General features: G+C 31.6%; 2 protein-coding genes across 3 annotated transcripts; one reads left to right on the top strand and one right to left on the bottom strand.

The window, feature by feature from the left end:
* Nucleotides 1-194: 194 nt before the first annotated feature.
* LOC122599580 (pathogenesis-related homeodomain protein) lies at nt 195-15,570 on the top strand. The gene is made up of 11 exons (XM_043772108.1): nt 195-498; nt 1,300-1,802; nt 4,018-4,183; nt 4,576-4,699; nt 4,800-4,912; nt 5,356-5,733; nt 6,449-6,685; nt 6,795-6,884; nt 7,650-7,700; nt 8,642-8,881; nt 14,921-15,570. The coding sequence occupies exons 2-11, from the start codon at nt 1,321-1,323 to the stop codon at nt 15,218-15,220; spliced, it is 2,181 nt and encodes a 726-aa protein (XP_043628043.1). The 5' UTR covers nt 195-498; nt 1,300-1,320; the 3' UTR covers nt 15,221-15,570.
* A 1,735-nt stretch (nt 15,571-17,305) lies between these two features.
* Nucleotides 17,306-20,167, bottom strand: LOC122599729 (protein CHLOROPLAST IMPORT APPARATUS 2). Of its 2 annotated transcripts, XM_043772286.1 has the most exons (3): nt 19,013-20,153; nt 18,500-18,655; nt 17,306-17,644 (listed from the first exon to the last, which is right to left on the bottom strand). In XM_043772286.1, exons 1-3 carry the CDS (start codon nt 20,042-20,044, stop codon nt 17,597-17,599), a joined length of 1,236 nt encoding a protein of 411 aa, XP_043628221.1. In that variant the 5' UTR covers nt 20,045-20,153; the 3' UTR covers nt 17,306-17,596. The 2 variants fall into 2 exon arrangements, with proteins under 2 accessions (XP_043628221.1, XP_043628222.1); XM_043772287.1 differs by lacking the exon at nt 17,306-17,644 and having other exon boundaries at nt 18,538-18,650; nt 19,013-20,167.
* Between the last annotated feature and the right edge of the window lie 6,071 nt (nt 20,168-26,238).

The raw sequence follows: 26,238 nt of genomic DNA, 5'->3' as shown, positions 1-26,238 counted from the left end.
GGCAGACCTTACCCTTACCTAAATAGAGATGTTACTTCTATCTTCTATTTAAATAGTAGAGAAAACCCTCCAACCTTTTCGTAAAATAAAAATCGAACCCATAACTCATCTCAGTCTATTTTTAGAGTTCAAAATGTTTAAGAGCAACATATACACTCACACTTCTCCCTATTATTAACTCACCGGCCAATGACTTTATGACACCAACCCAACCGTTGGCCGACCGGCCGACCCTCCCATTCACGACCAAATACAAATTCCCCCACTTTATTACACACTCTCTCTCTCCCTCTCGCAAAATCACTTACTCAACTATATAACAAAAAATCAATAAATAAAAGCTCATCATCATCATCATCAATCAAAAGTTCAAAACTATCACCTAATATTTAACCACTAATCTAATTGTTAATTAATTAATTAACTAATTACTTAGTTAATCTCGTCTCATTTTTCAGTTTCCCTGTGTATGTAGATGTGCATTTCCTTCCTTTTCAGGTACTCAATCTTTGCTTTATTATTTTATTTTATAATAATAATAATAATAATAATTCCCTTTTCATAATTGAACCCTAATTTTGCTATAATTATAACTAATAGTTAAGTAAATAATCCGTATAATGGAAGATGGAAGTTCAACTTATGTATGTAATATGTAACAATTTCTGGACCTAGTTTTTTTTTTTTTTTTTGTTTAGTTAACTTGTAATTATATCGATATCGAGGTCGAATTTCGGTTTTCCTATGCCTAAATAGTTGCCTAAGGTTGAAGGTTAGATGCCCAACTGATTCCAAATGATTTTATATCGAGATCGAATTTCCGTTAATCTATGCCTAGCTAGTTCTCAAAGGCTGAAGCTCAGATGCCAATGTATGTATGTAATATCATGTCGATTTAATGATAATTGGATGTTTTTTTTTGAAATCTGAATTTACTGCATTCCATACTTAAAGTTTCGTACTTTCGTAAACTACATGGGTCTTTGTCAGGTTTTAACTTTGTGAAAGTCAATATTTGAATAAATGCAGAAAATGTTGCTGTGTGGACTTAAGAATTCCAAAAGCAACATTTACAAACCAAATCTAACTACTGTAATCAACATTTACGTATGCTCAACTTATTTGTAGTTTACGAAAGTACGAAATTTTAACTACATGGTTAAAGTAGTTAGTTTGTGGACTTGTAGCGGTTGTCGATCATTATTTTTCTGATTAGAGTAGTTAGATTTGGTTTGTAAATGTTGCTTTTGGAATTCATAGGTTTACGTATGCTCAGCTTATTTGTTTTGGTTTTTTTAGCATGATGCGTAGGTAATAAACATGAGTGGACCAGTGGAAGAGGGTCATGAGAATATTGGCGAAGTGGTGCCGTTGGAAGGCATCAAAACAAAGGGTTCTACACAGAGATCAAGAAAAGTAAAACCTAATGAGAATTGCCCGACTTCTCGTATGTCTAAAAAGAAGCTTGCTGACTTATCGACCAACAGCAAAAAGAAAGACATTAGACGTAGAAATGGTTCTAATAAAGCAGCCAAATCATTGAACACACCACCTTTAGTGACATGCCAAAATCAGGAGTCTGCGATTGGTTCAAATGAAAATGCAAAATGTGAAAAGGGGGATCTTATATCCGAGAAGATTAAGCGGAGGCGAAGGCGAAAACGGAAAAGGAGGACAAACAACAAAGTTGTGGTTGACGAAGCTTCGAAGCTGCAAAGGCAGACGAGGTATCTTCTCATTAAAATGAAAATGCAACAGAATCTTCTAGACGCATACTCAACCGAAGGCTGGAAAGGTCAGAGGTATCTACCGTATTCGAATCCTTCTTTGCAATATCTGTGTTTACGCCATCACTTGAAAATATTTAATGGCAAGGGTGAAACTGGACAATTAGGCTTGTTATAGTAGTGAAAGGCTTACTGTAACAATATAGGTAAATTTTATTCAAAACTGAAACTGTGAGGCTTTATTCATGTGTAAAATGTAAATTGCTCTTTTCGTGTGCATCTGCATTGAAAACGTACTAAGGACACACATTTGGTGTGAATCTGTTTATCAAGGTATAGAGTAATGTAATAGTTTTGTGATAGAATACGTTTAGCTCATATCATCTGTTATTGAGGAGTATATAATTTGTATAAGTTATAATCAACCAATGTGAAATGCCAGGATGCTATATACCGTTTTATATATAATATTGCATTTAACATGTGTAGTCACTTTACGTAGAAAATGATAGGGGCTTCATCATTTTGTAAATTATACTCCGTTAGTTCTATCCGCACTATTGAGTTCAATGCCTTACATCCTTAAACATCAGTTTACTTCAGTTGTGATTACGCCCTTGATGACTGATTAGGAGTTCATTATTGACTTGATGGTCAATGGGAGATAGAGAGGACTATAAAGGGAGACAAGATTGTGGTAGAGGAGAGAGATTGCGAATTTTGGTCATAACTCCGGTATCCAGAAGAGACTGCAGGAAAAGAATAGCACAAGAGACAGAATTTTTTTCTATCTAAAGGAAGTATAGCTCTGAGAAGCTTGCCATTAATATTATTACTAAGTTCTCTACCTTATATATCACCCGTGTGCCCCTGTTTTTGGTGTCAGGCCCTCGTTACTCCACTTGACTATTCTGAGACTGAACGTGGAAAATAATGTTGGTAGGGAAGTGAAGTGGTGTGTACGAATTCTTGGAAGGTGGGAGTATCAAATGACTTTTGTGTAAAAGTTGGAAACGAATGGAAAGATAAAGCAAAGAGAATGTAAAATCTCTATAATAAATATGTTATTTAGAAACATGAAATTTTTTAATTATAACCACAAAAGGAGAGGGCATATTATGACATGAAGCAAGATAGATGCTCACAAGAGGGAAGCCACTGTAGAAGTATGCATCATACAGGAAGATGAGTAAAGTTCAGCAAAGCAAGAAAATACTCATCCTAATAACGCCTAAACCAAGAACATTTCCCTGAAAATAAGCAAAAGGCCTCCGGGGTAGAGGTCCAAGAGGCACAATCATTCAATGGCATGTAAGAGAGAACCAGAAAAGCAAATTATGATAATATGCCATCTAAGTTTTATAGTCTATTTGGAAATAGAAGCTATACTGTCTCTTGTAGTTCTCCTTCGGGATGCACATTAATGGTATTATATTGTGTTGGTAATCAGTGTATTATGATGCAATCTTTGTGACCTTTGTATTGAACAGCCATCTGGGTATAATTGAGATGACATGCTAAGTTCTGACCATAAAGTTTTAAGTTCAAAGGAGTAGGTGACATGAATAACTTTTCCGGAGCTTTAGTTCTTACCCTTGAAGCCTTAATGATTTTAGACCACCTGGCTCAACATTCTCAGTGGCAACGAACATACGAAATTATGCATTAATGATTTTCATTTTTCTTAGTCCGTAACTTCGTATATATTAGCATGGAAGTGGATACTGATGGTAGTTCTTAGGCTATCTCCAATGTGGTACTCCATCACACTAATTTCCCTTATTTAAAGATTTGAAGTACCATTTAGTACACGTGTTCTTTGTCTTTACCCGTTTATGGTCCAAAATCCTTTTTTGTGTCATATTTGTGTTGTGAGTTGTGACGTTTGAAAATTATCATCTCTGTATTCAATGTAATTTTTAGTTTACTAAAATTTATTTAATTCAATCGTGTATTGTTAATTGTATATTATATAATAATACAGTTAATATAAAGTTATTGTGTGACATAATATTAGTATAAAATTTTTTGGAGTACGGTTTTTCAAATAGATGGTTGGAGATGAGTTTTTGTGGAGAAAGATTCATAAAGAGGCTAGTTTTTTGAATATGTGGAGATGGAGAAATGGAGATGTTTGGAGATAGCCTTATTGATTGTAGTTTTTGGTACTTATTCAAAAATCATTTTTGCTAAATTACATTTTGTTATGTGACTATTCTGATATATCTTGACACACTTCGGAGATGGCGCTTTTGTTGCACTGATTTTTGACTTTTGTTATTATATTCAGCCGAGAAAAAATAAAGCCAGAAAGAGAACTTCAAAGAGCCAAGAAGCAAATATTAAAATGTAAACTTGGACTCCGTGATGCTTTACGCCAGCTGGAGTTACTTAGCTCAGATGGATGTATTGATGAGTCCGCAATAGCTCTGGATGGATCCGTACATCATGAGAATGTATGCATCCAATGGCTACTTTTGTTAATTACGTTTTGATGTTCTATGAAACATGTAAACTAGCCAAAACTTTAGAAATGAAGTTCGTTATTTTAAAGCTTATGTCTTATGGTCCATAACAGGAGTACACTTTGACTCATGGTCAAATGAAAAACTTTTCAACTTTAAAGACAGTTTGCATCTTGCTACAAGATAAACACTTGATACAAAGATATCTCCACCAACACTTACATTTTTTTTTTGTTTACTACCTAAAATTATATTATTATTCTTTTAATATTGGACTTGGTTTGGGATTAGCAGATGGATTGTAATATCTTTTTGGGAGGTCTCATTGGGCTTTCGATCATGATCACCATAATAGTTACTTGTTTTGTGTTTATCATATTTAGATACACTGTGCGAAGTGTAAGCTCAGGGAGGCATTTCCGGACAATGACATTATATTGTGTGATGGGACTTGCAATTGTGCATTCCATCAATTGTGCATCGACCCTCCCCTATTAACTGAAAACAGTAAGCGCTTCACAGATTTTACCCGTTATCTCATCTCATCTAGTCTAGTAATCGATTTTAATTATTTTCTGAAATTTGACTGAAGTGTTATGTATATCAGTTCCCCCTGGAGACCAATGTTGGTATTGTAAATATTGTGTTTGTAAGACTGAAATCATAGATGCAATGAATGCACACCTTGGAACAAGCTACCCCAATGACAGCAATTGGCAGGTTGGTTGTATTAAAACCTCATCACCTTGTTCCTTATCACCCCTCCTACTCTACAATAGTTATGCCTCTTTTCTTTTGAGAGACAACAAATAGTTCACTTCATGATATGTTGCTAATATTAGATTGACATGTATACCTTCTTTCTTTAACATGGTTTTCTGACATTAATACCAGTGGCACACGGCTTGGATTGGATTGGGTAATGGGAAAAAGGGGGTTACAAGTCAACTGGATAGGCCAACTTGAAACATATCCTGGAACGAGTCATGTTGGGCCATCGGAAAATGGGTTGGGTTAGTCATGGGATGAGACTATTTTACCAACCTATTTCCTATTAATTGCAGTATAACATAAGCATGAGCAGAAACACATTATAAGGTTTTCAAAAGTGTCTCAAATATTGATTGAATGATGAAAGTTCGATTTACCATTGTTTGAAACAGGATATATTTAAGGTTGAAGCAATGTTGCCTGATGGTGGGGATACTTTACTCAATCAAGAAGACTGGCCTTCAGAGGATTCTGGTGATGATGATTATGACCCAGACAGAGTTGAACAACATGAAAATAGTTCCAACAATAGCAGAGTTTGCTCTGAAGGTGAATTATCTAATGGTGATTCCGGTAGTAGCTACAGTTTACAATCACTCAATGAAGAAGTTCTTGATGAGGAGTCTAGGAAGTTTAGTAGTAAAATGGGTCTTGAAAGCACCTCTGCTGACTTTAATGGTCTGGGTTCTGGTTCTTGTTCTGGTTCTGATTCTGAGTTCGTCAGTGGCCGCCGACAACGTCGATCAGTGGATTACCGGAAGCTTTATGATGTGAGTTCTATCTTTATCTGTAACTAAAGCTGGATATGTAGTTGTTTTCTTCAACTCTTTTACAAATCTGGAAAGTTATGGAACTTAAAAAGGTGAAAGATTGATTAAATATCTGCAATGGCGGTATTTGATGTGGGAAAATGGGCATGTTGGGAACGGCTTTGGGTCAGAATGGTTGATTTTTCCATTCAAAAGAAAGAAATAGTTGATTATTTAATACATGTTGTAGCGGGTCAGTTTGACCCACCAGCACTTCGTTTTTTCCTTTGTGTGACTTTATTATTAAGTTAATTAGATATTTTAAAAAAACTGCAAAATCTAGAAATTTATCATTTTTTGATGTTCAATAAAGTGCTTCATGAGGTTGCACATATGTACATATACTTCTAAATTTGACCTAATGGATTGTGGAACCATTTCATATTACTAAGTTTTTTAAGTTTACCTGTTTGACGTGATAGGGATGTATAACTCATAAAACCGTACATTTTTTGCTCAAGCGGTTATGGTCGACACATGCTTATCTCTATATATGCTCTTATGTATTTCCAATAAAGATATACTTTTGTCTCAACATATAAGGGTGTTAATAAGTTTGGTGCGCTGAGCAACATTAGTCCTTGATTTTTTTTGATCTACCTAGTTTTATTTAGCAGTCTTATGTACTGTAAATTACGGAGTATGTAATTAGCATTTGTTGTAACTTACTCTACAGGAAATGTTTGGAAAAGATGCTCTTGCTAACGAACAAGTAAGTGAAGATGAAGATTGGGGACCCACTAACAGAAAACGGAGAGAAAAAGAGTCTGATGCAGCTACTACCTTAATGACCCTTTGTGAAACTGAGGACAAAGATGCAAAAGATATTGCTGACACTACCAAGGTTGAGACACGTGTAATTGGCAAAGAAACTAAACGATCATTTTTCAGGATTCCAGCTGAAGCTGTAGAGGTATTTTCTGTTTTTTACTATAATTATATTTTTACTGAAGCCCCCACTTGTCACTGTTCAGTGCCAGTGTCATTTGTTAGTTTCTAATTATTTTTCTTTGTTATATCAGAAGCTTCGCCTTGTTTTTGCAAATAATCAACTCCCCTCTCGAGCTGTTAAAGAAGAACTTTCAAAGCAATTGGGTCTTGACCCCCAGAAGGTAAATATATTAACTATTTAAAATGTTAAATTGGTGAGTTGGCAAATTTGAGTTATATCTATGTCAAATTGTTTTATTATTTAAGTACCTTATAGTGTTTTACATAGTTTGTAACTGGTCTATTTTATCTATTATTTTTTTTTATTGTTAACATACCTATGTTTTGATGCATTAAATTGTTTTTAAAACACTTTTATGTATATGAAATTTTTTAATCTACAGATATATGGGGTATATATTATTTTCAATGTTTTTGAAATTGAAATTATATTGTTGTATAATTAACCTTTTAAAAAGAAAAAAACTTTCATGTGCTTTAAACTCAACATCACATCTTATTTGGGTCACTCAAAACCTGACTCAAACAACCCAAACTTGAATAACCCGAACCCAAGTAAACCATATCTTTTCGGTTTGGGTTATGGGTTATTTTATTATTCTTCGATCCGAATAACCCGACTCATCAACACCCCTACTTTGACGTTTGTGCATTGAATTGTTCAGTTGTACATTGTAAAGTCAAGTTATTCATTTTCAAGCTTAAACATTACATTTGATTATAAATAAAGACAGAACCCATGTATTTCTTCCACGAATGACTTCGAATAAATTTCGCAGAATTTATGGTAAAATGCTAGTTTGTCATTGAAGTAATATTGTAGTTCTCGGGATGATAAAAGAACTATGTGTTGATTACGAAGTTTTTTTATGAACATTGATTTGCAGTTTCTCTTAGAAGTATGAGTAATAATGTGTCATTCTCAGGTGAGCAAGTGGTTCAAAAATGCCCGCTATCTTTCTCTGAAAACCAAAAAGGTGAGGTTAGTTTTTGTATTGATTTATATGATAGTCCTATTCTATATATCTGCATCCATGCATATTCCTAATGTATTTTCCATTGATAAATAACTTCTTTCCTGGGTTAGTATTTTTATATCTTTCTCTCTCTTCCAGCTCATAATCATTCATGTCTCTGTTCCTAAAAACGGGTGTACAGTTAAATTTGGAAGTCACTCATAAATAATCAACTTTCAAGCTGGCATGAATTTCTTGCTATCTTTTATCAGTTCTCTTATGATTATCTAATGTTGCTTTCATTGTTTGATGCTATAACCTTTAAAAAGAAACTTATTTATGGCCAAGTAGTTACTTTTAACATTCAAAATGATATCAAGTTAACTGTTTGGAATCATTCATAACTAGATAAAATTGACATTTTTAATCTATATACCACCTGTGTTCATGTTCATCATGATTTGTGAAGTGCGAGTGCTAAATTTCGCAGGGATAAAGCTGTTCTTAAATTTTTATTAGTCTCTCTGATGTTTTTAGTTTATTCGCGGTTTGTTTTATATGTTTTAATATATTCGGGTCCCCTGATAGTAGATCAGAAAGTCGTATCAGAAGTATCAGAAGTTCCGATTTGAAGCCATTCACTTATGAATGGGTTTTAATCTAATCGCCCAGGGCTAAATAAATTTTAGCTTACTATGAAAAGGGTCAAATCTTACAAAAGTCACCCAAAATTTACTGTTATGTTGTACGAAACCTCCTGTGTTTTATCTTTACTTTATAATTGTAAAGTTCGTTGTTATTGATAGAATATAGTTTTTCTACTCAAAGTTCCCGTGTTTATCTTTACTCTATAATCTTGAACCTCCTGCCATGCATTTATGCACCACTACTTATCAGTTACTTTTGAATGCTGCTGTTCAAAAAAAAAAAAGTTATGTTTCATTTTTGTCTAAAATGTGCAGGGAGGGGAGGATAACTCAGCCCAAAATGATGGTCCTTTGTTATCAAAAGGTTCCAAATCAAGACATTCAAAGAACGAAGCTATTGATAAAATTGTAACAGAGGGAATGCCCACAAATGTCGCTCATACACCAAAAGACGGGTGTGCAACACAGCTCTGTGGGAGAAAGAACCCCGGGTCACCAACCGCTAAGCAGCAGCTGGACCACGGGGAGTTGCATCTATTAACATCAACTAACAAGGTACCTTTCTTTTCGATATATATTTCTAGTTATTATCTCCACTCTGATAATTTGTTATGTCTGACATATTTAGTCTTACTAAGATATGTATATCTCTATAATCTATATCTATAATACTATATAAAGCAAATGAACCCGCCCTCCTCAAATTATGAATTGATGACCCTAAAATACCCCTCATTTTGTTTACTATTCTAAACATCTCCACTTGATATACCTATTAATTTACAACATCTTTCTATCTCTACTACATTATAAAGCATTTGTTCCCTCCATTTTTTCAACTTTAAGTGAAAACCTAAAAATAAAGCAAATGGATGTGAATAGTACTTTTTGTATTTACCTGCCTTTATGAAATAAATAAAACACATGTAAAATATAAACAAAAGATTGAGTTTGGTTGAGTGGTAAAGACTTTCCCCCCTAAAGGGGAGGTCCCTGCCTCCCTGGCTCGAATCCTTCTCCCCCCAATTTTTTAAGATACATTTTTTGTTTTCAAATTTACATTTTTAACCCATAAAACTTTCATATATATAACCCTGAAATTTTATATTTGAATAGATTGATACATACTTTTAAAAAACTTTTATATATAACCCTGAAATTTTATATTTGAATACATTTATATATGTATACTTTTTTTTGTTGTTGTTTTCTTTGATTTTATATAAAATCAATTTAAGTAACATATTTTTGTTTAAACATAACTTTTTCCTTGATAATTTTTTGGGCTAATAGGTTCTAAAGGTATCTTACTTATCTTACTTGTCGACTTTTACTATGTAAAGTATCTTCCCAAAAAACCTCCTAATCTAATGATAAACAGTGTAATATATTCTTAATTAGGGGATTAAGAATACCACTTAAAAGTTTAAGCGGTTTTGTCCGCTGGAAAACTTCAAATGCAGATCACGACTTCAATACTTCGAATTAGAACACGAACGTTTCACCAAAATACTCAAAATCATACCATGAACAAACCCTCAGCAACAGAAATCGAAAAAAAGGTCGTCGGGAAAAATGGTGATTCGCCGGAAAAGTTCAAATGCATATAATAAGTTTGGTTATCCTGTAAATTAAAGATCTAATAATAAAACTAAGTAGAAGAGTGATCGAAGTGCAGCATGGAAATTTAAAAGTAACCCCTAGTTGACTTTACAAGTCAACGAAACATGTAGAAAATGTTTTCGCGGAGCAACTTTGAGATCGAATAACTTATAACCGAAACGAGATCTAATGAATCCGTTGCCACATGTGGATTCTTTGTAACCCAATCTATCAATCTACTTTTTGTAACAACGTTTTCACCTTAACAATTATCCTAAAAACTAACCCGAAAATAGCGAAAAACATAAACTTTGTATCAAAGTGGCAACTTTGATCGCTTCTAACTAGTAACTGCTTTGATCTACAACCAAACGGTTTTCACACATGTATTCTCTAGACCCCAATCTATATATAGCAACTAAGTAACAACCTTATAACCTTCACAATTGACCCGAAAACTAACCTGAAAACCTTATAAAAAACTCGTAACTAACTTGCATTGCTTGAAAATAAACGGTAACCAATTGCCACGAAACTTCACACACAGCTTGACTGCAGCATAATCTAGATATCTAACCAAAGAAACAGGTTGTAATCCTCTCCAATCAAAGGTCAACGGGATCGAAAATCTTGCGAGAAACTAATAACTAGCTTATATCTTAAAAAATAAACGGTAATCAAATGCTTCGAAACTTAACACACTACTAAATATGACAATAACGAATCAACCCATGCCTTCAAAACGAAAAGTTAACGTGTATATTTCATGCTACACGGATCTAAAATTTCAAGACTCTAAAATGGTAACTCGAGCTATACTAAACCAAATCACAAACCGTAACTTGCAAATAACTTTAATAACATTAACTAAGAGAAACACAGTGAATTTAAGCAATAATGATCGGAAATCTGAATGGAAAATGAAACGCAAGTTTAACTGGGTCACGTATGAACCTTACCAACTATAAAACTTAACAACTAGAAACTATGAGTGAGTGATCTGGTGAGGATTATGAAGTGATTGGTGATGTGAAATGGAATGTTTGATTGGAAATGTTTGCGTTGCGGGAGCTTTTTATCCGATCCGGCGAATCACCATTTTTTCCGGCGACCTATTTATTCGATTTCTGTTGCTGAGGGTTTGTTCACGGTGTGATTATGAGTATTTTGGTGAAACGTTTGTGTTCTAATTTGAAGTATTGAAGCTGTAATCTGCATTTGAAGTTTTCCGACAAATTTTCCGGCGAATCACCATTTTTTCCGGAGACCTTTTTATTCGATTTCTGTTGCTGAGGGTTTATTCACGGTGTGATTCTCTGAGTATTTTGGTGAAACGTTCGTGTTCTAATTCGAAGTATTGAAGCCGTAATCTGCATTTGAAGTTTCCCGACGAATTTTCCGGCCAAACACACACAAAACAGCTTTTGGAAAACCGGATAGTGGTTTTGATACCCACATTAGATCACGTTTACACACACTTGGTTTACATTAGGAGGTTTTTTTGGACGATACTTTACATAGTAAAAGTCGACGAGTAAGATACCTTTAGAACCTATTAGCCCTAATTTTTTTAAAAGTATTTGTTCCTAAATTTTTAATTTTGGTTTTTTTTTAATATCTATTTTGCAATATTTTGAGTTTTTAACATTTGTTATAAATGATTTTTTTTTGTATTTTGATATTTTTTTTTAGCAATTTTATGAATGCTTTTTCCTTCATGATTTTTTTTAGTAAACATAAACGTTATATACCTGTATGTTGTCACGTGCCATACCATGTAAAAAGGTCGCAAAACTAGATACGGTTAACATACCAAATATTAAGCAAACATGGTCTTAGATGGAGTTGATAACTTTTGAGTGTTTTGTGTTATTGCCCTTAAATAAACATATTTGCGTTTTATTTCTTCTTTAGAAGGTTTTTTTAAACATTATGTTTTATGCAGTTATTAATTTGGAAGTAAACACATTTACAATGTTGTATTTGTGGTAATGCATTTAAATAACAAAACATGAAAAACGTTAATTACATCCCCGCAACGCGGGGCTTTCGAATTACCTAGTTCATAATACTCTTAGAAGAAATCTCAACCACTCATTTTTTTTTCTCTTCTCAAATCTCAACCACTCATTTTTCTCTCTCCTCGATAAATCATTTTATTCCTCCAATTCATTCAAAATCTTTTCTCAAAAACCGTACATCAAATTATAAAAATTATATGGGTGTTCTTCAAATTTCATGCTCTTTGCCTCTTTCATTAGAGATGTCATTCGATATACTTTCGACGAATTTTCAAATCCGGGGGCGGAGCCCGTACGGCTAAGGCATTTGGCTATCACATTCTATGACCTATCACCCCTACCATCTCACCGCCGCAACGCGCCGACACTTACTCTCTTAACTCTTAATATATCTACACTATCATCTTTACATCAATTACCTACGCTATTCGCCACCACCGCCACAACCCATCGCCGCCACCACCATACTGCCATCGCTACCACCATCGCCGCCGCATGACATGGGCATCCATCTAGTATATATACTAGATTTTAGACCCGTGTCCAACACTGGACACAGGGTTTACGATATTATCATTATTAGATCTTAATACATTTAATTGATAAAAACTTATAACTTTAAAAATTAGTGTTATACTTTGCAAGTTGTAGTAAATTAATCACAGGTTCGATACTGTCATTATTAGCTGAGACATATTGATAAAATTCTTTGTCGTAGTCATTCCACAAGACACATGCTAGAATAACTTATCTATTATAGAATTTTTTGAAACCAGTTACAAGGTTGTAAATAACGTTTCGCGGTCACTTGGCAGTCGACTACCTTTAAGGTTAAATATCATTTCGCGGAGTTATAACGGCGTTATAACGGAGACTACACAATATAAAGGAATTTATATAAAAAATATACATATTAGCAATTTTCTAACAAAATTAGTCAAAAAGATGTCTTTTGACCGTTAAGCTCCGTTATTTAACCGTTAAATCCCATTATTTAACCATTAAATCCCGTTATAACGGCCGTTAAAGCCGTTAAATCCATTATTTGACCTTAATTGACTCAGACCTTGAACTTTACCCTCCAAGCCCCTTAACGTAACGGTGGACCTCCGTTAACGTTATAACAGCCGTTATAACGGCCGTTATTTACAACACTGACCAGTTGTACTCATAATGTTATATTATTATGAAAGATAATTTAAGAATTAAAATATAAACATACTTGTGATCCTGTTCTTGAATTCAAGTATATATACTTAATTATGATGCCGACCCATAACACGAATATGTTTATTTTCAATCATCTTATGATAATTAGATAACAATTAGGATTGTTTTCATATTCTTTGATAACGATTATGACTCTTGATTTGAGTGACAATTGTAACTTTAAAAATTTTTAATATAAATAATTTTTGTAAGTTTTTTAAAAATTCTCTCAAGTTGATGACTAAAAATAAATATAGTTTAAATATTTAGGGTTAAAAAGTGTAAATTATTGATTGAAAACAAAAAAATTGAAATTAATGAAATTTTTTCTACAAAATAATATAAATACTAATATAATAATATAATTGGATAATGATTTTTAGGATTTTAAATTTATAGTTGATCTAAATGATGACATAAGCGAGAGTCAATTTGAAGAAATTGAGCGATTTGATTGGTTAATAAGTCATTAGTTCAACTGTCTTATAGTATATATTAAGATTGTATATGTATATGGTAATATGGTATATATATTGGATATCGAGGTGGCAAAGTGGCAATTCTGGCAGGTTATGTAAGCGGTCAAAACTGGTAATTTTTAAGTGTTGCTCAAAACAGGCTTCGTCATTTTTGCCCGACCCACAAGCAAAGTTTCATTCTTTTTAGTTTTGTTATATTATAATGTGCTTATTATGATACAAAAACTACATCCGTACGAAAACAATTTGACCTTTCTTGATTAAGCAATTTTGAAGGTTGTTATTCATTTGGACTTACAGTGGTTGGCTTTCTACCTGTTAATCCCATTTGACCCATATTCATTTTTTTAACTCTTTCAACGTAAACTGTTTTATCATCATTGATTTTTGGTGAAGTCAAGTTATAAGTAATTGGATCGAGATTGCCACCTTTAATTTCTAGGTACCCTTCCCCATATCCAGCCTTTCAAGAAAAATGTATTGAGAAAAAAAGTTAAACTCAACGTACCATTTCATAACAACCTACAATTAATGTGCATAGATCATTTATTGTTACATATGTTGTTGGAGTCAAAGTCGTTATTTTATGTCATCTTTCTGTTACTCATTGCATAGTAAACCACTTTCATGACCCAGACTCATGACTTGTTAGGATCAGTTATCACATACAGTAGTAGTTGCAGAAAATAAAAATAAAAGTTGAACACATAGAACTTTCATTGCTCAACGATGTGCCTACGATACCGGTCATTTCTGTGGTATGTTATATTGTACTTGGTCGAGTTAGAGCTCAACAAAAGCGTAATTCAATGGAAAGTCATCTTCCCAACTGTAGAGGCGGTATGGTTTTGAGTAGAAATAATGTGCAATTGTGCAACTATTATAATGAATCTGATGCCTGCTATTATAGGTGGCAATTTTGAATTATTTTTCTTATGGTCGACCAATTTGGGTTATGCCACCTCTCTAATGAGTCAAACTAGTAAATAGAAAGAGTTGGTATACACCACAAGCATGTTATAATGCATGAAACCTCCTAAATTATTTCATTGAGATAGCATAATTGTTTTAATTTCACAAGATGTTATTTAAAAAAAAAAACTTTAAAAGGGTTTTAGGTCACTGCAATGTGGCCTATGAAAACTTTACTTTTTACCTAAATCTGTTTTGACCTGCCCGACTCACCCATTTTGCCGTCGATAGGTGGTATGGATTTGCCGTAAAAATTGCTCGCTCTGTAAGTTTCAGGTTTTCTAACATCTGGTCATTTATGTAAATCTAAGGTTGACGGTGAAGTGGAGCATGGAAAAATTGACATGAGTTTGATTAAGCCAAAAAGGAGTGCAAAAGAGAAAAAGAACAAAGCCGGTGACATCATTGGCAAGAGTGAAAGTGATGACCAACAAGCTGCAGCAGCGGAAGCTCACATGGAGAAACTTTGTCTTTTAAAAACAAAGTTGGAAAACCTACAACAGGTAATTCTTGTAAGAGCACCAAACCGTAAAGCTAAAACGACACCGCCATCTACTGCTCCCAGTGATACCATTTTAGTTCCAATTGCACATCTCAGGGAGAAACCTTAAATCTGCACAAACACCACCACCTCCACTGACACCGGCTTTTTCTTCTCGGCTGTAAGAAGAGTTGGAACAATAACTATTTAGCATTGAAATGGAGCAATGATGTATAATATGTATACTTCGTATAAGTAGTTCTTACACGGAGTTGTCATACTAGTAGTTCTTACATGGGGTCCTCAAAAGATGTTTAACAGTGTTATTGGTTTCGGTCGAGATCAACCAAGTTGGACTGACCTAACCGAATTGACTCCCTTAAGCTTAGGTAATAGTTTATGTCTAACTATAGCGTGCTCATCCTTTTTGTTTTGCCACCCTACGTAATGTAACATAAGAAGTGTGGTTGACCAAACGAACTCAAGATCATATAACACAACACAAAAACAATCATAAATGATTAGCTGGCAAATTGGGGGGTTTTGGCTGGAAAGAGACTGGGTACCGTTTGCTTTTACCAAAGCTTTTATTCTCTCTTATTTTGACGTGTATTTTATACGTGGAATACTATAAAAAACAATATTCATACATTTGCGAAGATTTCAAGATATACACATTTTATACTGTAAAATCAAACCGAGGGTATGGTTTTGTGTCCACTCTGAGCTCAAATTGTTCATTGAACAATGAAGTTTTGGATGGCCCGTCCTATATAGTATTTTTACTTCTTATTTTTCATTTGTTATTTGCTTTGTACAATTAGTTGTATCTAACTTTGGGTTTAACTTTTCTTTTGGGAATTTTTCTGTATGGAAGTTTTGCCAATTATTAAATATGTTATGTGGTAATAAGCGGTGGGTTCGTTCAAAGTAAACTCAAGCGAAAAGTAGGCCGGTTATGAATGGCTAGTTATATAAAATCCATAAACAAAATCTATTATTGGCTTTTTCAAAAGAGCATTAACATCCAGACATTTTATTAATATAAAAAAACTAATGAGAAGCTATAGTACAAAGAAGATGATATAACAGAGATTAAACAGAAATTTAAAGTTGAAGTAATTTCATGTTAGCCATTCTATATCTCACTCTTTATATCTTTGAAATAAGATTTTTTTTTTTTCTTACAAAAAAGAATTATAATTACTAGAATTTTTTTTAATTTTTTATTTTGGAGTATTCATGTAATTTAAGAGTGCAAAACTAAGAATAGGATAATTTGACTTTCTAAAAATAAAAATAAATGCCTTTGACCATAATGTTAATTTCATTTTCAGACTATTGCATTGGATCATCAATCAAATATTCAATATTAGCCCTATCGTTGGTTTATAAAGCTAATCAGCTAAGTATTTGGATATAATTTTCTGACCATCATCATGTGATCATAAACTAGCCATCGGTATTACTACAACTTTAAAATAGAGCACAAATGTATTCATTGATGTATAAAAATTTTCATGTATTTGTTTGGTGATCTGTATACCACTATTTTTTAGCAGTACGCCACCAAATATGCATTATATGATTGTATCATATAATACCTTAAAGCATCTTTGATGGTATACAGAAATAAATTGGTGGTGTATAGATCATTACTCATTTATTTTACTGTCAATTTTGTTTAAGTTAGCCGAGGACTTTCAAAATATAAAAGTATAATATGTATTTAGATCCTCACCTGAATTTCCTCTCTATATATAACGTCAAGTTGTTCTTTACACATTTTCACCCTATCTCATATTTTTCCATCTATACTTCTCATTGTTAAAAGTTCCATAAGTAAACAAGAAAAATTTGGACGGCAAATCCACACTTTAGTTCAAATCATTTCATGTATATACCCAAACAAACCAAAAAACATAAACTCAAAAATCAATATCTTCCACAACATGTCCGTGACCATCAAATTACACGAATAACCATCATATATATATATATATATATATATATATATCATTTACTAATTATACAAAAAGTATTAAAAAAATAGTAGTGAAAGGTTTTTCATCTAAGTTCGGTGAACCTTACATTCACTTTCTCTCTATATATATATGTTTATACACACATATAAGTTGATAGGTTATTACATTAAAAATAAAATATGTTAAAAACGCATTAAATGAAAGAAGTAAAGTTAAAAAGAAATAAACAATTGAAAGATGTAAAGTTCATGTAAACTTATTGATATCTATCATCTCTTCTACAAATATTGAAAAGATCAAAATTTATAACAGAATTAATAACAAAAATGTGGATTCTCTCATTTCACTATCTCCTTCCTATCCATTTCTCCTTTTTTTTAACTAGTCTCACATTGACATCAACACTACATAGCTGTTGTACGAAAAGAAAGATACTAAAGGTCTAGAAGTGTCAAAAAGAAAAGAAAAAAGACCCAATAGATGATGAACAAAGTATTTGGGGGCTATAATGGGTGTGTATGTTATTGATCTTCACAAGTTGGAGAGTCTGGCGTTCTAACAAACCGTCCCTGCAAAATTCACAAAATTAACACTATTAGTACTTAGTAAAAATGTTTTAACATTTTTGGTAATGAGTTATTTTATAATATAATTTAGGAAAATGCTAAATGAAGCCCTTAGGATTTCATTTAACGTGCATAAAAAAGTTGTACGTTTTCATATCAAAAGCTCACTCACTTATTTTTATGGTAAATATATAACTATTTAATGCACCTTAAAAAAAGCCTTTTAGGGCTTTATTTAGCAAAACCCATTTAATAGATAGTCTGAAGTCATATAATTTATTGTTGCATCAAACTTTTGCAACTCTTAATCATTAATTTAATCCGTTATTTTTATCATGCATGACATAACTAGCTAGGTTTTTCTTTAGAAGTCTTTTTGTTGTTTAATGTGCAAGAGGCATTTTATGTACAATATTTTTTGGTTGAATAATGTTTTAACAAATGAAATATAATTCATCATTCACCAATCATTATTCTTATAGTACATAGAGTGATAGAGTTATATAGGAGTTCGCTTTAGTTCATTTTGGCTTATGGAACCCACTCTAAGCCAATAAATGAGATGACAATGAGTTGTATTTAATGGAAATTAAAACATATAGATATAGATCAATAAGTGTATAGGAAAAGAGCTTTAATAACGATAAGATTGGATTCGGTTGTTATTATATTTTTTCCGGGTTTTGTTAAACGAAATTTTTAGGGATGTAGTTAAATTGAAAACTGAGATTTTGATATGAAAGATACAATTTTTTATACACGTTAAGTGCAACCTCAAAATGTTGCATTTAACATTTTTTTTGGTTTTTTTTATATAACGTACAAATAATAACGATTGAGTTGTATAAACATATGTACCTTAGATCTAGGTCGTCTATCGGCATTAACCTTCCTCACTTGGTATCTAATTTTTTTAGAGAATAAACGTGTACGTTTTTTCTCTTTGTAACGCATCACACTAGCTTCTCTTAATCCACCATTTTCCGAGAATAAATCAATTTGAGCCAATCTGGTCTGTCGATAAAAACAACAACATAAAAATGCATGTATATTAAAATATAGAACATATAAACTATATATATTTGTTGACGTATATTCTAAAGAATTGAATATTTTTAAACTAGACAATAATCTATATATTTCAAGATTGTCAACATTAGTTTAACATTACTCAATTCTGCTTCAAGATTCTAAACATATTTTTTTAGTTATTTTAGTACAACAATAAAATAATTAAGTTTACAAAAGCATGTTTACACTTTAGAATATAAAAATATATAAAAGTATATACTTTGATATATGGATTTAAAAAATATACTTAACAATGGTCATTAATTTATTTAAGACTGTTAATAGAAAGTAAACACTTACATGTATATCACCTCCGGGAGACTCCGAGCCGGAAATTTCCTCCGGCAACGGTGACCCTTTATCCGACCAAGCATTCAAAATGTCGTCATAATTCAATTTCAGCGACAATTTATTCGTCGCAATTATCTCCGGAATACATTTCCGTTCCTCTCGCAATTCCAATTCCAATTCCGGTTCCGACCTTTTCATCAAATCCTCAACTTTCTTTTTCTTCTTTTCCACCGGAGGTTTCTTCACTTTCACCGGAACCACCGCCGGCGAAACATTCACCACCGGAAAATTCCACCAATGCCCATCATCACCATTCTTCAATGCCCTTACTCCATTCCTCATTCCAAATCCAAAATTGAATTCCAAATTCCCTCCAAATCCTAACCCCATTGGATACCCATAACAAGTATTTGTATACTTTTCCTTTTCGATATTCGAGTAGTTAGAACAAGTGTTTCCCATGATACTATCAATCCCTTCTTCCATTTCTTCATCAAGCATTGACTCTGTATCAAAATCATCTCCAAATCCATCATCACACAATTCCATGGAATTAGAACTCCGGAATTCAATTCCATCCGGACTATTTTGGCAAGAGTTCAACACTTTTGACTCAAGTACCGAATTGGGTGGTGGTTTTTGTTTTTCCATACAAGGTTCATGAAGGAGAAAACCCGAGTTTTCGATAAGTAATTCGGATGATTCGTGTATTGAATTAGTACCAATTGAACATTGTCTAGTGAATTTTGAAAGTTTGTTGTTTTTGTTGTTCTTTTTTGTGAGGTTTTTAGTTGAGAAAACTTTGGGACAAGCTATGGAAAGAAGAACAGCTGCTTCATTGTATGTTTGGTTTGGTCTTTTTCGAGGGGTTCGAGGTTTTCGGTTTGAGATTGTTATAGGAGAGTTACTAGATTCAGAAAGAGTTGATGATGGTGAAGAAGATGAATGAGAATTTCTACTTGAAGAAGTTGTTGATTGGCATTTCATGATATTTTCTATATCAAATCCATAAGCTCTACCACCACTTAAACAAGATGACATTTTTACAATTCAATTAAGAAACTTAATTCACCACCAAATTCATGTAATTTGACACAAACAACACAAAAGGTTGAAACTTTATTGTATAATTTTAGGAACCCACTCCCAAAATTACATAAATTGTTGAAAAAATAGATAACAAAGTCAAGAATTCATTAAATTCATGAAATTTGATAGAAAGAACCCAAAAAGGTAGGAGCTTTATGGTTCAAGAATAAGTCTTTTTTTTAGAGTCCAACTCTGAAAGTTGAAGAAATTGTAAAACATGAATAAGAAAGAAGTTGAAATGGATATAGAAAAGGAAAAAGCAAAAACCCTATAAACCTTTATAAGGGGTTTACTTTTTTATTTATAAAACAAAAGTTGGATTTCAATAAGATTAAAATAAGTAAGGAATGGAATAATTATAAGAAGATACAAGAAGTAAGTAGTACTCTTTTTTAAGACCAACAAAATTCACCAAGAAAATCAACCTTGAAGTTACAAAAAGGAAGAGTGAGTTTACTTAATTAAGAAAGTGGAAGTGTAGTACACAAAAATAGTGTTATATATAGTAAGTGTAAGTTTTGTTTGAAAAGATTTGATGCACAAATCCCAATAGTTCAACTTATCATGAGTTGGGTTCACAAGAAAAATATCCAATTGAGGAATGACAAAACAACAAAAGATTCACATACATACAAACACACAGGCAGAGAGATACATATTTAATTATAGAGTCACGGGAAGGAATGGAGAAGAGATAAAAAGGGAAGAAGAAATATGTAGTTTAGTTCTGTAAATATGGCAGGAGGAGACCCACCTCTCCCTTTCTCTGTAACTTGAATTCACATAACATAACCTCTCTGTAATTCTTTTCTCTCAAATCTCTTTATTCACTGTATATATTTTTTGGTTGAAATTATATATACCTAGAAGACTTTCTGCTATTGGGGACTCCTTTGGTCCCATCGATCCATGAGATTTTTGTAACATATTCTAGTAATATTGTAGATAAAGTATCAAAGGCAAGTTGTACAACTATAACTTAATGGAGAGTAATATTCATACAACAAAATTTAACCATCTACAACAAAGATATAAATTTTAATGCATAGAGTACAACTAAATGATGCAAATGTTGTTGTAGATGTCTAAATGTTGTTAGGAATATCATTTTAACATTACATTACAACTAGATACATACGCAGTGCGAAGATGATGACTGTGACGGATGGTGCTGACAAAGGTGGCGGTGGCCAGAGACGGAGCTAGAAATTTTTCAAAGAGGGGGCAATTTTAAAAGTCGTTTGTCATGCTTATAAGAGTCGTATCCGATAATTTAAAAAAAAATGGACCCTAACTCAAGAATAGAGAATGGACCCTCAAAATAATTTTGTACCCCACACCGAGTGTAACGTTCATATTTAAAAGTACCAATTTTTTTAATAAATAAAAATCACATGTGTCGAACTAGGTCTTATTAAATAAAAACATATCCAATTATAATGCAAGAAACCAATATATATATTATAAAATTATGAAATAATTAGCTTGTATTATATACTTCCTACATAACGATTATGATTATTATACATTGTTGTTTGTGATAAAGATATATAATAGTTTTAATGAAAATAGTTTTTCCGCAAACTACATTATTTATGTACTACAAATATATACCCAAAAGGTTTTTTATTGTTCCAATGGAGATATCTATCTCAAAATTAATGTTTCGGTAACCAATGATTTCAAAAGAATAAGCTTATGATAACAAATGTAACATTTTTATGTATTTCTTATTTTTTAAAAAACATTATAAATATATCATTTAAATTTTAAAAAATTACATTGTATCAAAATTGAAGTGGGGGCAGTTGACCCCACTGCCCCCAAAGTGACGTCGTCCCTGGCGATGGCGGCAGCGGTGATGGCGGTGGCGGTGTAGTTATTAATCTAAAAGTAATTGATTGTAAACAAAAAGATGGTGTAGTTAGCTTAACATTCAGAGAATGTATGGTGTGAATAATATTAAGTATATTAGGTGAAGAAATTTGTTATTTTGTACGATATAAGTAATATGTATATAAGATAAAGATCTTCTAAAGTTCATCCAACTTTATAAGTAAAGTTGAAACAACTTTAATCATTCAATTAAAATTAAATGTCAAGATTTAAAAATCATGTTTAAATCTTGACTCTTAATATTAATCAAGGTTTGAGAATTATTCAATTTACCTTTAAAACTAGATCAAGTTAAAAAAAAAAAAAACCTGTGGATACAGTCCACATTTATATTGATGTTAAATTTTACAAGGTAAATTTTATCGCGTGGTCTTGTGAAACTGAATACGCCTAATCAAAATCGAAGTTTGAACTTGTATAGACACCATATACTGAGCTAGCGAATGCTTGCTAAACCGACCACTATGGGTTAATTGGAAGAAAAGTTGAGCGAGGATTTGGAATGGAGATATGTAGATCGCGAACATGGATACATGAAAAAAGACGATTAATTACAAAGAAGCTCAGGAGTTCCTTCTGGAAGAGGGACCACATTCTGTGTGCCTGGCTTTTGGGTATCTTTTGATTTTATACAATGTCTATTTTATTTTATTTTATTTTTTATACATATCTATCTATCTATGTATCTCTATGTATTTATTGCATGTACTTGCTTAACTTTGACATAATATACGATAAACTTACTCTCTTTTTAACAGAAAAATTATTTATTTTTGGGATTGTTTTAACAAGCTAGTGTCCCGGGTATTAGTTACTATCTAGTTAATGAAGACAATCTTTCATTAATAATATTAAAAAAAATATTTAATTTTTTTAATTTAATATAATAATTATCATTTTTATATGAATATTAACACATATCTTAATATTTTGACAAAGATCAATATTTTTTATAACGATTAAGTTTAATATAACTAATGTCTCGACACACTAGTTAGGAAATCCCTTTATTTTTCACATCTTTTTATTGTGTAATTTATAGTTGAATAGGTATCGTAAATTAGGTATCTATCTTTATCTCCTTTTATACACATTTTATGTGTAATAAATAGTTGGGATTTGCTAAATACAACTTTTAGGGCTGTGTTTAAGGTGCATAAATTGTTTGTATATTTACCATGAAAATCAGGGGTGGACTTTTAATATGGAAGGTACAAATTTTTTTATACACGTTAAAGAGAGTTAAAAAAAATATCCTTAACGAATCTACTTTATTTTTAGCAAATTAATTTTCGATCTTCTCTTTTCAAAATACAAAAGTCTTTATAAAGTGTGCTAACATTGGATTGGCACAAATTATTCTTTTTCTTAAAAAATTTAAAAGCCCTACTTGAAATATATAACTTGAAATTTATTTATTTGTTTATTTATTTATCAACCATTTAGATATTATAACTAGATGATCAATACGATAGTGAGACAAGTAATTAATTAAAGACAGAGATTATTATTCTCAGATTGACAATTTCATTTAAAAAGGTTGTTTACCACATCTCATATCAATGAAAAACGTCTTTATAATCAGCTTACTATATTTGGGAGGGATGCCAACAAAAACACGACACTAAACATACAAAAATGTATCCGATATTTTCGCATATTAATATCTAGCTAGCTTTCTTGTGCAAATATATCACTAAAAAAACAAATTAACCTATAGTAGATTTTTTTCACACAATAAGATCTATTGAATGACACTTGGTAATCGCTACTGTAGTATTTATGAGAAGCTCAATAAAAGCTAGCTAGTATGTATGAGATTTATTGTGTCTTTAAAGTTTGTCTCACTTTGGCGAAAGCAAAAGTAAAATCAAAGTGGAAGTGTTCTTTCATCATGTATCTTTTTCCATAAAAATCAAAGGTGTCATAGCTAACAGGGTGTGGCATCTAATCCCCAATCATGGGCATATGCAAAGATGATAGAAAGAGGATGTCCTCTTTGAATATATATTTCTTTCAAAGTATGTCACCCATGTCCACCTACAAGACTTTGTTGATAATTTAATATTGACAAGGATTTGTGCATACATTTTTTATAACAAAATAATAAATGTTATATATATATAAAAGGTTGTCACATATCTAAGTTTGGGTATGAAACTTTTTACAACATAAAACTTTAATTCATACAAAAGATGAAAATTTAATTATTTATTCATATTATACAAAGAATATTATAAAAATTAATACGTGAGAAGTTTCACATATAAGCTTGAATACGGCGACGATGTGGTGATGGTCATTAAGATTGGTGGTAGTGGCAACTGGTGATGGTGATGCTATTAACAAGTAATGTCTGTAATTGATATAACTAATGTTAAGTGGATAATGTAGATAAAAATATCTTCAAAAGTATCCGTTACAAATATTACATCATTTTGAACTTTTCTAAAAATAAAAAGGCATAAAGTTTTTATTTATATAATAATATTTAAAATGACAATAAACTAATGGCGACTCAACATAACTCTTGCAGTAATTAAACCATTAATATATATATATATATATATATATATCTTAAATATACCAAGATATTCTAGTTTTTTTTTTTAGTTTTTACAAAAATACTCATAAAATCAAAAACGAAGTAGGAGAATCACAAAAAGGGGCCTAAATCGCAATCCATTTTAGAGAATCTCGAACCAAATTTAAGAATCTCAAATCTGGGTTTGCGATTTTGACTTTTTGATAAGATTTTTTGCAAGACCAGAAAACTAAAAATCCGATCTGATTTTATCCAACAAGTTTGTGATCCGAAATTTCAAATATCTGAACTTGGATATCAAATAGCAAAAAATATTTGAAATGTTTTTTTTAATTCATGTAAGATCCGCACAGTTTATTTTCAATATCTGAAAATATAGAAAAAAGTCTCAGAAATTGTTTTTTTTAAATGAAATAATTCGAATATTCGTTTTTGGATGACCAAAATTTGGATATATATTCGAATATTGAAATCCACGTATTATACGAAGTTCGAATATCCGAGTTTTGAGATACCTGATTTACTATTTTGCCTAATTGTTTCGATTTGCGATTTATACTTTTTGAATAACATTTTGTTTGCATGATTCGAAATTCCTCGAAGTTTCGGATAGTGGATTTCAATATATATATATATATATATGATATTACAAATATTCAAAATATCTGAATTTATTTTTTTCTAAAAATTCGAGATTTTTTTTTGTATATTTTCGGATATTGAAAATAAAATTTTCGGATATATTGGGATCTCATATTGAAATTAAAAAAAAAAGAAATAGACATTTTAGGAATATAGGATATCCGAAGTTTTGTTAACCGAAATTTCAAATCTCTGACTTTTCGAATAAATTCGCGGATCGGATTGTTGGTTATGGCAAAATTTTTTTCCAAAAAGTCAAAATCACAAACCAGATTTGTGAATCGCAAATCAAATATATGATTTTTGCCCTTTTTTAAATTTTCAAATCTTATTTGTGATTGTAGATGTTCCGTAAAAGCTCAAAAAACTTAATAAAACATTTGAGTATATTTAAAATATTTTGTAGGTCTCTTTATCTTTATATATACTAAAAGTTAACTAACATACCTCAATTGATGAATCACGACTCTCAATCTTTCTAATTTGATTAAATTAACACATGTCATAATATAATTTACATTTTTAAGTTATTTTTAATTATAACTTATCAAATAATCAAAGATTACATACTAATAAAAAAAGGTAATAAATCTTACTGATAACAACTATATAATCTAAAATTTTAATTAAAAACAAATAACACAACAAAAACTTCAAGCTTATTTAGTTGTATTGATAAGAAAACAGTTATAACATCAAGCCCTTGACATGACATTGATAGACGAACAAGTTAAAAGCTTTTGTCAATGTTCTAGTATTACATTCGGTTACTTTGATTTTCATTACATTATTTACATTTTAATTTGTTGGGTTTTCGTTAATCGCACAACTACTTTGGGTCTACAATGAACGTTCTTTTTCCGTAAAGGTTATCAGTGTCATTTATTAAAACATAAATGATATCTTTTGTTAATATTTAAAACGGTTAATTATTTGAATTCAAAAACAAATTTATATTATTTAAAATATTTAAAAGAATGTTTTAAAAACCAAGAACATTCTTAATTAACAATCATTAGTCTCAACATAAACGAATTAATATGATTAATTCATTTAGATAATT

Source organism: Erigeron canadensis, chromosome 5 (assembly GCF_010389155.1).
Source record: "Erigeron canadensis isolate Cc75 chromosome 5, C_canadensis_v1, whole genome shotgun sequence".
Lineage (NCBI taxonomy): Eukaryota > Viridiplantae > Streptophyta > Magnoliopsida > Asterales > Asteraceae > Erigeron > Erigeron canadensis.
This window is presented reverse-complemented; position numbering and strand designations above follow the sequence as displayed.